The sequence below is a fragment of the Dendrobates tinctorius genome, unplaced genomic scaffold (genome assembly GCF_039654945.1).
Source record: "Dendrobates tinctorius isolate UK_male_01 unplaced genomic scaffold, ASM3965494v1 ptg000245l, whole genome shotgun sequence".
Classification (NCBI taxonomy): Eukaryota; Metazoa; Chordata; class Amphibia; order Anura; family Dendrobatidae; genus Dendrobates; species Dendrobates tinctorius.
The window spans coordinates 5,366,276-5,380,059 of NW_027361912.1; the positions used below are offsets into that span (position 1 = coordinate 5,366,276).

At 46.3% G+C, this 13,784-nt stretch overlaps 1 protein-coding gene across 1 annotated transcript in view; it reads right to left on the bottom strand.

Annotated features, from left to right (window-relative positions):
• The window catches only part of DPYSL2 (dihydropyrimidinase like 2), a 115,879-nt gene extending 108,257 nt beyond the window's left edge, over positions 1-7,622 (bottom strand). The window contains exon 1 of the mRNA XM_073557138.1: positions 6,720-7,622. Coding sequence (XP_073413239.1) covers positions 6,720-7,013 — 294 coding nt within the window. The 5' untranslated portion in view covers positions 7,014-7,622. The remainder of the gene's footprint in view (positions 1-6,719) is intronic.
• Between the last annotated feature and the right edge of the window lie 6,162 nt (positions 7,623-13,784).

Here is a 13,784-nt window from a genome sequence, read left to right on the forward strand (position 1 = left end):
AGCCAAGTTGGGCGCGAACCCGCTGATCCCAGTAGGACTAGCTGATTGACCTGTGTACGGGGCCTGTAAACATTCCCAATAAAGAATGAATTGCATGTTGAATTTTAGAGGTGTCCGACAGCAACATACTCCACCCTCCCCATTCAAAATGCATGCACGCTCAGCTGAGCAGAACATCCATATGTATGAGAAGGTTGAGCATTGAGCTAACAGCTATGGAAACTTTATGGGCAGCTTTAGGCTCTGTTCGTACCAGCATTGTTATGTGCACTGGGATAGCTGTACAGTGATTTGGAAGTCCTGATCTGTGCTAATGTCTGAAGGTTCTAAACATTCTACTCAGCAATGTAACAGATGCAGGAGTACAACCAATGGCAGCTACCACACTGCCCCATATATGCACTGTCATCCAGATCTGTGCAGAAAGTAAATCTCTATATATAAAAGTGAATGTATGTGTGTGTATCACCAACCAATCACGAAGCATCTTTCATTTTACCAGAGCAGTTCAAAAGAAGCTGAGCTGTGATTGGTTGCTATGAGCAACAGTTTTCATTGCAACCAATCACTAAGCATCTCTCATTTCACCAGAGCTGGTTAAAAGTAGCTGAGCTGTGATTGGTTGCTATGAGCAAGTTTTCCCACTTGACAACACCTCAGCAGACACTGACATGGTGGGAGAAATCTAGCATCCCCGGGAACATAAGCTCCCAGCCATTGTCTGCCCCTCAGAAAGGAGCAGAGAGCACATGACAGAAATGAATCCCCCCTCCCATGACCATATACACATCACACATCCTCCATCCCATAGGCACATCTTCCCTCTTAAAGGGTTCATTGGTATGGAAGTCAGAGAAAATCCATCCAGGGATTTGGTTTTGACCCCAGGCCTCTCTTAAAGGGATCCCTGGTGTGGAAGTTAGGACCGTTACACTCAGATCTGTGGTTCTGACCCCAGGGTCTCTTAAAGGGATCGTTGGTATAGAAGTGAGGGCAAAGCCACTCTGCGCTTTGGTACTGACCCCAGGCCTCTCTTAAAGGTATCTCCAATATGGAAGTTAGGGCAAAGCCCCCAATGCTCTGATTCTGACCCCAGGGTTCTATTAAAGGGATCATTGGTATGCAAGTCACTGCATATCCACTCAGCGCTCTAATTCTGATCCCAGTCTCTTTCAAAGGGATCCCCGGTATGGAAGTCAGGGCAAATCCACTCTGCGCTCTGGTTCTGGCACCTGGCCTCTCTTAAAGGGATCCCCAGTATGGAAGTTAGCACCGTTCCACTCAGCGCTCTGGTTCTGACCCCAGGCTGACGGGACGATGTGGGATATTAGGGGTAGTAGTCCGGTGGCTCTGGCTGACGGGATGATGTGGAATATTAGGGGTAGTTGTCCGGCGGCTGTGACGGGATGATGTGGGATATTAGGGGTAGTAGTCCGGTGGCTCTGGCTGACGGGATGATGTGGAATATTAGGGGTAGTTGTCCGGCGGCTGTGACGGGATGATGTGGGATATTAGGGGTAGTAGTCCGGTGGCTTTGACAGGATGATGTGGGATATTAGGGGTAGTAGTCCGGTGGCTCTGACGGGATGATGTGGGATATTAGGGGTAGTAATGCGATGGCTCTGGCTGACGGGACGATGTGGGATATTATGGGTAGTAGTCTGGTAGCTCTGGCTGACGGGACGATGTGGGATGTTAGGGGTAGTTGTTGTCACGGTCACGTGTGTCTGGACGCAGCGAGTACCGCCGCAAGGCGAAACCATATGACACGTGACCCTGGATACAGCGCCTCCAGTGGGGTGAATTTAAATAATAGGACGTGCAGCTGGATACACCGCCTCCAACTGGCGAATTTAGACATTACACGTATATACAAGTCTGGAAACCCCGCCTCCAGTAAGGCGAATTTAAACAATAAGGGAAACTTGGGAAACATTAACAATGGTGGGCCCTGCGATAGGGAATTGGGAAGTGGAGACCTCCTGCACTCCCCTGAGCCAGTGTCCCTGCACTCCTAACGTTCCCTATGCCGGTTCCGCTCCGGGCGCACAACAGGAACCTAAAAACCCTAGCTCGTCCTGACCTAAACCCTCACTAGAGAATTGGTCGGTGCGGAAGCTAATCCCACCACTGCACTAAACACACATGAGGAAAGATAACAAAACAGGGGAAACACCACTTTGCTCTGTTGCGTACGCTCCTAGCAACAGAGCCCACCACCTGCGTGCATCTTCTCCACCCGGATCGATCACCATAACTGGATCCTTCACCATAGTGCAGCCTTGGAGCACAGTCCACCACCAGTTGCAGCTGTCCAGTAACAGAGTCCCAAAGATGAGTTCAGCTCCTGCCCAAGAAGTCAAGCATGCTTGAGTCCAGCTCTCAGCAACCAAGTCCCGCATGCTGAGTGCAACTCTCTCCATAGACGTCACTCCACCAAGCCATGCAAACACTTCCTGCCAACACCATAAACTGTGACTCCACCACGCCATGCCAGCCCTTCTTGCAGACCACCTAGCTGCCACTCGTCCCCTCAGGCTGGGCTGCACAGGACTCATGTTCAGCTCCTTCCTCACCCAGGCTTCCTTGCCAAATTAACACACAATATCACCAACAGTCATTGAACACACCTGGCTCCCTTTTATAGAGCCTAACACCTGATTTGTAATTAAGTGCACATTAAACCAAAGAAACTAAAGTCCACTACCGCTCACCACCACCAGGGCAACTTAGAATGAACAACACCACGTGTAATAATTCTAATGGCCACCGGGGGCAATCAACCCACTTTGGCACCAAGCCAAAGGAAAAAAAGTTCACTTTGTCCATTTAACTTGTCAGATCCAGCCTGCATCGTGACTGTTGTCCAGTAGATGTGGCTGACGGGATGATGTGGAATATTATGGGTAGTAGTCCGGCGGCTCTGGCTGATGGGATGATGTGGGATATTAGGGGTAGTAGTCCGGTGACTCTGGCTGACGGGATGTGGGATATTAGTGGTAGTAGTCCGGCGGCTCTGGCTGACGGGATGATGTGGGATATTAGGGGTAGTAGTCCGGTGGCTCTGGCTGACAGGATGATGTGGGATATTAGGGGTAGTAGTCCGGTGGCTTTGACAGGATGATGTGGGATATTAGGGGTAGTAGTCCTGTGGCTTTGACAGGATGATGTGGGATATTAGGGGTAGTAGTCCGGTAGCTCTGCCTGACGGGATGATGTGGGATATCAGGGGTAGTAGTCCTGTGGCTTTGACAGGATGATGTGGGATATTAGGGGTAGTAGTCCGGTAGCTCTGACTGACGGGATGATGTGGGATATTAGGGGTAGTAGTCTGGTGGCTCTGGCTGACGGGATGATGTGGAATATTAGTGGTAGTAGTCCGGTGGCTCTGACGGGATGATGTGGGATATTAGGGGTAGTAGTCCGGTAGCTCTGGCTGACGGGATGATGTGGAATATTAGGGGTAGTAGTCCGGTGGCTCTGGCTGACAGGATGATGTGGGATATTAGGGGTTGTAGTCCGGTAGCTCTGGCTGATGAGATGATGTGGAATATTAGGGGTAGTAGTCCGGTGGCTCTGGCTGACGGGATGATGTGGGATATTAGGGGTAGTAGTCCGGTGGCTCTGGCTGACGGAATGATGTGGGATATTAGGGGTAGTAGTACGGTAGCTCTGGCTGATGGGATGATGTGGGATACTAGGGGTAGTAGTCCGGTAGCTCTGGCTGATGAGATGATGTGGAATATTAGGGGTAGTAGTCCGGTGGCTCTGGCTGACGGGATGATGTGGGATATTAGGGGTAGTAGTCCGGTAGCTCTGGCTGACGGGATGATGTGGGATATTAGGGGTAGTAGTACGGTAGCTCTGGCTGACGGGATGATGTGGGATATTAGGGGTTGTAGTCCGGTGGCTCTGGCTGATGAGATGATGTGGAATATTAGGGGTAGTAGTCCGGTAGCTCTGGCTGACGGGATGATGTGGGATATTAGGGGTAGTAGTACGGTAGCTCTGGCTGACGGGATGATGTGGGATATTAGGGGTAGTAGTCCGGTGGCTCTGGCTGACGGGATGATGTGGGATATTAGGGGTAGTAGTCCGGTGGCTCTGGCTGATGGGATGATGTGAGATATTAGGGGTAGTAGTCCGGTGGCTCTGGCTGACGGGATGATGTGGGATATTAGGGGTAGTAGTACGGTAGCTCTGGCTGACGGGATGATGTGGGATACTAGGGGTAGTAGTCCGGTAGCTCTGGCTGACGGGATGATGTGGGATATTAGGGGTAGTAGTCCGGTGGCTCTGGCTGACGGGATGATGTGGGATATTAGGGGTAGTAGTCCGGTGGCTCTGGCTGACGGGATGATGTGGAATATTAGGGGTAGTAGTCCGGTGGCTCTGGCTGACGGGATGATGTGGGATATTAGGGGTAGTAGTCCGGTGGCTCTGGCTGACGGGATGATGTGGAATATTAGGGGTAGTAGTCCGGTGGCTCTGGCTGACGGGATGATGTGGGATATTAGGGGTAGTAGTCCGGCAGCTCTGGCTGATGAGATGATGTGGAATATTAGGGATAGTAGTCCGGTGGCTCTGGCTGACGGGATGATGTGGGATATTAGGGGTAGTAGTCCGGTGGCTCTGGCTGACGGGATGATGTGGGATATTAGGGGTAGTAGTCCGGTGGCTCTGGCTGACGGGATGATGTGGGATATTAGGGGTAGTAGTCCGGTGGCTCTGGCTGACGGGATGATGTGGGATATTAGGGGTAGTAGTCCGGTGGCTCTGGCTGATGGGATGATGTGGGATATTAGGGGTAGTAGTCCGGTGGCTCTGGCTGACGGGATGATGTGGGATATTAGGGGTAGTAGTCCGGTGGCTCTGGCTGACGGGATGATGTGGCATATTAGGGGTAGTAGTCCGGTGGCTCTGGCTGACGGGATGATGTGGGATATTAGGGGTAGTAGTCCGGTAGCTCTGGCTGATAGGATGATGTGGGATATTATAGTGAATGTGGCTATGCGGAGTGGGCGGGGCTCTACACTCAGCTTTATATATAGATATAATCATTATAATTTGTTAGAACTAACCACAGTTAATTACTATGACCGGGCAGCGCCAGGCTCTTCAGCTACTTACCTATAAATCTGAGCTCTGTACAAAAGACATTAGCTCCTGCCTTAGACTATTGTAATTCTCTGCATGTGTCAGTCCTAACTGCAGTTCTGGCATTCTCTTCAGGATAAAGAGAAAATGAATGTCCCAATTAGACGGGGTGTTCTATACTTGTGAAGATGTATGATCATCATTAGTAGGAAGAGCTTGACTAATGCCTGGAACCTGCTTCCAGTTTACATAAACATGTCAATTAAAAAGGAAAAATAAATAAAATATGTAAATCAATAAATATGTAATACAATGAATAAAAATCTAACTAAATAATACATTGTTAAATATATTTAAATAAAGAAAACAAATAAAAATATGAAAAAATAACTAAAAAAATAAATAGTAACCAAAACTAAAAATATAATAAGTAAATAAATAAAAAAATGTGATAATAGATATGTAAAAAAGATAGATATATAAATAAATAATATAATAAATATGTAAATTAGAAATAAGCAAATATAAATATGTAAAGAGTACTCCAAAGTAAACATAATAAATTGTTAAATTTGAAAGTAGGTAAAAACATAATAAAAGATAAGTAAAAAATATAAATAAATGGATAAATAGTAACAAAAAATAAAAATATAATAAGTGCAAGAAAATAAATACAAGGAAATAATAAATAAGAAAAATAAATAAATAATTATATAAATTAGAAAGTAGGTAACTAAAAAGGCGTAAAAAAAGATCAAAAAATGGATAAATAGCAAACAAAACTAAAATTATAATAAATAAGCAAGTAAATAAAACAAATGTGAAAATAATTATAGATATGCAAATTTAGATAATATGTAAATTAGAATGTAGGTAAATAAATACTTAAAAGATGTAAAAAAATGTGGAATTAGTACACTAAACATATAATAAAATGTATAGAAATAAATAAAAATCCATAAAATATGCTATTAATCTATGTAAAAAATAAACATGTAGATAAATGTAATAGTTAAAATACATAATAAAAAAATAATAATGTAAATAATAAATACCATGCTGAAATGTGACTTCTCTTTATAAATGGATGAGTCATGTTATAGCACATTAGTCAGTACTTCCCACCATTTTTAAAAAAACTTTCTTGGAGGTCTCCGCACACAGAGGCCCAGTCATTGGATTCCTGAATGATATTGTATGGTTTATATGTATATTACGCTCTGGGGGTTGACCATGAATATCATACGTTCCGATGGCTCTATAGTGGCATTCACTATGGCATATGTTGCTTGCCACCAGCAGATCTGCAGAAAATCTGAGCCCACCTATAGGGTGGAGTCCACATGGACGGCCTTATCAATACTGCTGGGTCCATGGAGAAAACAGCATTGCAATAGGGAGGCATTGAATATCACTAATACTGGGGTACAGTATGGGCCACACAGGGGGCACTGACGCCCCTCTTCCTAAATCACATGATGACAAGCGATCAACTTTAAACAGAGGAAACTCCCACTTTCTAATGGCTGCAGCAAGAGAAGGGTTAATGCCCTGCCCTAACGGCGGCTTGATTGACGCCCTTCTCTGCTGTATTGACATAGGTCATCAAAGACATCACCCACCTTGTCATTGAGGTATTGAAGAGCTTCTTTGCCATAAGAACACTTGATCTCAATCTTCCGCCCTACGTCTGAAGGTGTCACATCCTTCTGCTGGTCAATGACTTTCCCAGACCCCCGACAAGAAGATAAAGAGTCAAAATTAATGGTCTTGTTCTCAGAGGAACCTTCCACAGGGCAGAACATCCCACAGAATTTCTGCCTTGGCTTGGGACTTCCAGATCCCATGTTCTTGAAGAAGGCTGGTACCTCCTCCCCATCATTCTGCCGGCCACCTTGTTGCCTCCTGTCTGCCATCCTGAACTTACTTGCCCCCTTCCACCCTAGGGATGGTGGACCAATTATTTCAGACAAATAAAGATTTAAAAAAATGGGTGAAAAAAAATAATGAGTCTGCAGGAGGAGGACTGTGATGTTGGTGGGAGGAGAAGGCACTGCAGGTTAGGAGGAAACAAAAGAAATGAGTCCAGCTCACACCATGCTGAGTCCACTGGAGAGTTCAGCTGGAGAATCTGCTGGGATGGATCCTCCTCAGCTCCCAAGTGCACAGCCTGTTCCTCAACTTAGCAGAATTAAGGAGCAGGGAGGGACGGGAGAGAGGGGGTGGAGGGTGGGGGGGTGCTGCTGCAGAAAGCTGCACATCCGGAAGGGATGAGACCAGGCTGATGGATTAACAAGCGCAGACCCTACAAGTTACTGGGAGAAGCCTCACACCGGCATCTGATGGCTGCTGGGGGACAATGGGCCACTCCTGGGGGTCCCCATGCTGCAGTGCTGATGGGAGGACTGTGGTGGCAGCAGCTGGAATGCACTGATCTGATCAGATGGTTGGGGGGTCCTTCCCGGCTTGTAGGGTCTGTGTGCGCGATCGCCTAGGTAAGGAACAATAGAAGCAAGAAGGCACATGGAGTGGACCGGCTGTCAGTGCGCTCAGCTGCCGGCAGGAGCCTTCTCCTGGGCGCTGTCCTTTCAGCACCACCCAGCCCTGCCCTCCAGAAATGTGTGCGGCCTGTCAGAGGAGAGCACCCACTGCTGGGCCATGTGTGCCACCCTGCCAGTCCTCTGTAGGCGCATGATCTATGGCCTGCTCATATCCATGAATCAATTATCTATCTATCTATCCATCTATCCCATATCTATTTATCATGTATCTATCTACTTAAAAGACAATAAAGCAGCACCTGCTTCCTCCGTTTTGGGTGCCAGTCCTCCAATACATGCACCCACCTTAGGTCTTCTAATATCAGTCACTGCATTCATGCTGCCCAGCGTCGGACTGGAGCACCTTGGGCCCACCAGAGAAAATCATTTTTGGGGCCCACTATGTAGCTACAAAGAAATAAATACAAGACCACCAAGTGTGTGGTAAAACACGCTAATATCAGGGTATAATATAAGGTAGTACATGTTTCAATTATGTAGCAGGGGTCGGGCTAGAATCATAGAGGGGTAGCCCCCTCATAGAATATAATGTAGCCCCCTCATAGAATATAATGTAACCTCCCTCAAAAAATATAATTTAGACCCCCTCATAAAATGTAGCCCCCTCCCATAAAATATAATGCAGACCCCTCTCATAGAATATAATGCAGCATCCCACAAAATATAATGCAACCCCCTCATAAGGTATAATGCAGTCCCCACCATAGAATATAATGTAGCACCCTCATAGGGTATAATGCAGCCCCACCACAGAATGTAATGCAGCCCCCCATAAAGTATACTGTAGCCCCCTCATAGGGCATAATACTGCCCCCCTCATATAGTATGATGTAGGCCCCCAGAATATAATGTAGTCCCCTGAGAGATTAATGCAGCCCCAACATAGAATATAATGCAGCCCCCCCATAGAGTATACTGTAGCCCCCTCATATAGTATGATGTAGCCCACCAGAATATAATGTAGTCCCCTGAGAGAATAATGCAGCCCCACCATAGAATATAATGCAGCCCCCTCATATAGTATGATGTAGCCCCCAGAATATAATGTAGTCCCCTGAGAATAATGCAGTCCCCCCCACAGAGTAGCCCCTTCAAAGTATAATGCAGCCCATCTCAACCTCCATCATTGTCCTCATCACCACCTCCATCATTGCCTTCTCTCCCACCACCCCTTCACTGCCCATTCCACCACCTCAATCATTGCCTCCTTCCCCCACCACCATCATTGTCCATTTTATCACCTCCATCATTGCCTCCCCCACCACCATTGTCCATCACCTCCATCATTGCCTCTCCACCACCACCATCATTGCCCATTTCATCACCTCCATCATTGCCTCCCCCACCACCATCATTTTCCATCACCTCCATCATTGCCTCCCCCACACCAATATCATTGTCCTTCCCCACCACCCCTCTCTCTCACAAACACAGCACCGCATCACTCTCTCACGCACAAAGCACCGCACCACATACACACACGCCGGCACACAGACACAGCACTGCTCACCTCCCCGCAGCAGCAGCACATCCCGGCAGCCTCTTCTTCGCCGGCAGCTTTCTGAGACAGCGCGCTGGATGATGACGTCATCCAGCTGGGCTGTCTCAGACAAGAGGCGCCGGGCAGGAAGCAGGTGAGGTGAAAGAGCTGCCGAGCGGCTCCACCGTCCACATCATTTGCATAGCTTATTCACTGCTGCCGGCGAGAGAATAGAGTGTGCACCGCTCGGTGCACACTTCGCAAGGCAGGGACTAAAGAAGGAGGCAGGAGCTGGGACGGGACCCACCGGAGGATTCTTCGGGGTCCCTGCCTCAGTCCTACCCTGATGCTGCCCGAACCAATAATGCCGCCAGGTGTGTCTTTCTCTGAAACACTGGCATAGAGTTTAAGTGATTGACCGGTCTCGCCCATATAATCATTTTTATTTCTATAGCGCCAACATATTCCGCGGCACTTTACATTACAGAGGGGACTTGTACAGACAATAAAGATGTTATAGAGTAAAAACATTACTGACAGATACAAAAAGAAGTGAGATTCCTGCTCACAAGTTACAGTCTATGAGGAAATAGGGGCGACATGATAGGTAAATGGTAAAAAGTGCTTGCATTGTAAGGTCCAGCCATCAATGTAATAAATAAGGTGTTCACGTAATGCTGCATTAACCAGTCACCAACCAGTATGTGTACAGACACAGAGGGCTATTAAGTGCATGGAGGGTGAGAACAGACGCTACGAAGGTCCAGATTTAGAGGAAAGGGCAAAACGGGAATTGGGGAGTCTAAAGAAATGTGTTTTTAGGCCATCCTTAAAACTGGGGGTATTTTGAATTGACCTAATTGTCCTGGGTAGTGCATTCCATAGAAGTGATGCAGCACAAGAGAAGTATTGGAGAAGGGAGTGGGAAGTTCACATTACTGAGGATGATGGTGTTAGATCAGTTGTGGAGCGTAGGGCATGGGTAGGTCGATAGACGAGGGAGGAGATGGAGGGTGGTGCAGAACTGTGGAGAGCTCTGTGGAGGAGAGTCATAGGTTTATATTGGACTCTGTAGCGCCCATGTTAACTTCAGTAAGTTATACATCGGGAGAAACCTGTCAATCAATTAGAGCAGATCATAGGGATCTTTAAGTTATGTTTTCTCTGAAACTCCCTGCAGCCAGCATCTGATTCATGATTTCATGCTGATTCGTGCCTTGGTCCTTCAAGGGTTTAAGTGGGTTTTCTCCTACTGTAAAAGTTTTTTCTGCGTGGGCCCAAGATGGGGTTATTAATTTAAAAAAATGAAACTATTCTCATTTCCTGGCTTCGGACACTCCTCCATACTCTCTGGTGTGTCCCACCATCGGGCTTACTGGCATCAACATCTGTCTGGAACATTACGGGACCGCTGTAGCCAATCAGTAGCTGCTGATCGACAGCAGCCTTCACATTTTGTAGTCGCATCCGGCCTGGACAGATTATAAAAGCTGCAGCAGTCACACGATGACCCCTGTCCATGGCAGCAGGGAAAACAGTGAATACAGAAGTGTAGAGCAAGTCCAGGAAGTAGAATTTTTTTTTTTATTACCCCTCTCCTTGGGCCCTTTCAGAAAAACTTTTAAAACTGATGGAATATCCTTTTGGGTCTTGGAAGTAAACCGAGTTTTTTTTGTTTTTATTGTCGCATTCCAAGATCCGTAACTTGTTTCCCCCTCGATTTGCTGTATGAGCGCCTGGTTAACGCAGGATGAGTTGTATTGTTCGCTCGCCACATTTTTGGGGGACGTATAATTGTAATTTATTTGAGAGGCACAAATTCTGCCATTTTTACCGTGAAATAATTTTTGTGACACCGTAAATGCATAGTTTTTTTTAGTGGGATGGGTGATTGCAAAAACAGCAATACCCCCATTGTTCTAAGGGTCATCGCAGTAGAACACACTCCTGTCAGTGCCTTTATCGCTAGCCGGCACCACACTGACACTGTGGATGCCGCTGGGTGACGTCAGTGTATTTCAGTACACTTTAGGATGGCTGAGATTAGTTGTCCCTCTCCATTTCACCTGTGTTTTGCTTCGGAGAGCTAGTTTTCAGATTGTAATTCGCTCTCTATTGGGAGCCATGGGCAGGGCTCTTCAGTATTTAAAACCCTAGCCTGTCTATCTCTAGCTGCCAGTTATAAGTTATACTTACCTGGTTTATCCTCCTGGATCTCTTCCCTGATTCTGCTTGATACTCCTGTTACTGACGTCTTGCCTATCTATAACTTTTGTCCTCCTACTAATCTTGGCATCCTCCTTACCACTTCCCTGTCTTCTTATTTTGTCCTACATCAGCCCTCTCTGGTTTTGACCGGGCTTGACAGCTCTACTCTCTGCTCCGCTCGCTACACCGGCCAGCAGCCACTCAGTGGACGTAACCCTGCAGAAGAGAAGACAGAGGTACAGAGGTTAAAGGGAGAAGGTTAGGGTTCATCATGGAATCTTTTAAACGGAGTGGTTTGTGCCATGCCTCAAGCGAGAAGTATTATGGTCACAAACTCCGATCTATAACACCTTCTGTAAAATATAGGCTTCCATCGTGACCTAACTTTGATTCCTTTGACCCAGAGGATGTCTAGGGCTTGCGGCCATATAACAGTTTGTGACATAAGACAGCTTTATACATGACCATGTCTTGTTCGACTTTCCAATATCTTTGGTCTCCTTAGCTGACATTATGGGTTTCTCTGCAGTGGGATCTGTACGGTTGATATTCATAGTTGCCATGGTAAACTGAGTTTTGCTTTGTTCACAGGAAAACTCCATGTAAGAGACAGGGAGCGTCTTGCTGTACGCCCAAGGTTTAGTCTGTTCCATGATTCTGCTTATATCCCAGGAGCTTGTGTGAGAATAGAAAAATAATCCTCCCTTTTAAAAAAAAAAAATGATATTGACCCCACTGGTAAGTTCTGGGCTGTCAGATCGTTTATGGTTTCTGTGGGATATCGCTGAACCCTTTGCAATGGAAATACCTTCTGATTATATTAGTGCTATACACCTAGCCTGCAATGTCATGCTATATTGTGCTGTGCAGTATCACCCCCCGATAGTGAGCAATTGTCACGAGGGTGTTACATCCCCCTGGAACACCTGGAGTTATTCACGGCGGGTAATGAATTGCAGGTCTTATTTAGAGATGGTGTGATTTGTGTCCTATATTAAATGGATTTAGTTTACCCTGGTGCTGAAGAGGTTAACTACCCTTTCTATGCTCATCAGAAACATGTAGCTCCATTTCAGCTGCTTCTGATCTGGCCATTACCTCTTCCAATATAAATAGGCATACCTGCTTGTCCCTGCCTGTGAAAGATTTGTCTTCCTGTGCTGTGTGCTAAAGCTAACTGGCTGTAGTAGAGTTGTAGTAGTGTTCTGTGGAATCTGTAGTACGTGTGTGTTCATCTCCTGGTCCCTGTTCCCATTTAGCTTATTCCTCCCTGTCCCTATCCTCCTCCCTATTGTTGGTGAGTCCTTTTGTATGATAGAGATTTTCTGTTATCCCTGTTTTGTCTTTGTATCTTGTTTACCTTACATTTCAGTCATGTGCCTCATGGGTTGGGTGAGGATACAGATCAGGGTTTAAACAGGAGCATAGTAAGGCTGGACACTCAGACCTCTCTGCCTTTAATAGTACCACCTGGACAGGAGTAGTTAGGGTCCCAGTTCCAGGGACAGTTTGACACCCATTTTCCTAACCGAAGACCATCACAGCGTGACAGTAATATACACCTAGAGATGTGCAACCCTTCCAAAATTTATTTTGGGCAGATTTTCTCAAATCTGATGGTAAATTCAATTTGGCATGAAGAAATACGGTCCAAATCGAAAGTGCCCCAATTGCCGTTATTATGCGGAGGTGTCTCTAGATCCCAAAGCATAATAAATGGAGGTTAGAGGTTAAAAAATATGGGGGATTATGGGGTTCGTTCTGGTTTCAACCCATGTTGGACACCCTACTGCTGGATATTGCTGCTATCCAAAGGTGACCATGAGTGGGATTGTGATTAATACAGAGCGCGTGAGTTGAGTTGCTTAGATAGTGATACACAGACTACTGCAGAGTGATGGAGGTGCTGCTGAAGGAATTGCCAGAAGATTGTCGCAAGTGCCAGCTGTTTTGCCTGTCTTCACTTAATCCCATTACTTCATGTAAGTGTAACTGTCAAGCTCGTTGCTTCTATGGGAGTAACGTTCTTCATGTGACATCTGTGTATTCCTGCATCCTTCAGCCATCCCTGAGTAGGAATCCATGCTACCAACTAGGACCATGACACACTATTCTTCATTCTATTTTTTTTCTTTAAGTGTTATGACTGTATAAACAAACTCACATGGGTAACATACAAACCAGGAGAGACAAACACCTGAGCCCAACAGGTCCCTGTTCAGACTAGGAAAGTCACAAATCATCTGACAATGATGTGTCCCTGCCCAACCACAGAGGTTGGCACCCTAAGAATGTGCGATGGTGTCCCCACTCAACGTCGATTTACCTTGAATATCCTTAACTGCACCCTATCTATAAACAATGTGCAACACTAAAACAATAATAACTATAAGGTGAAATACACAAGGTTCTGAGGAAAAGGCGCAGGCCTAAGAATG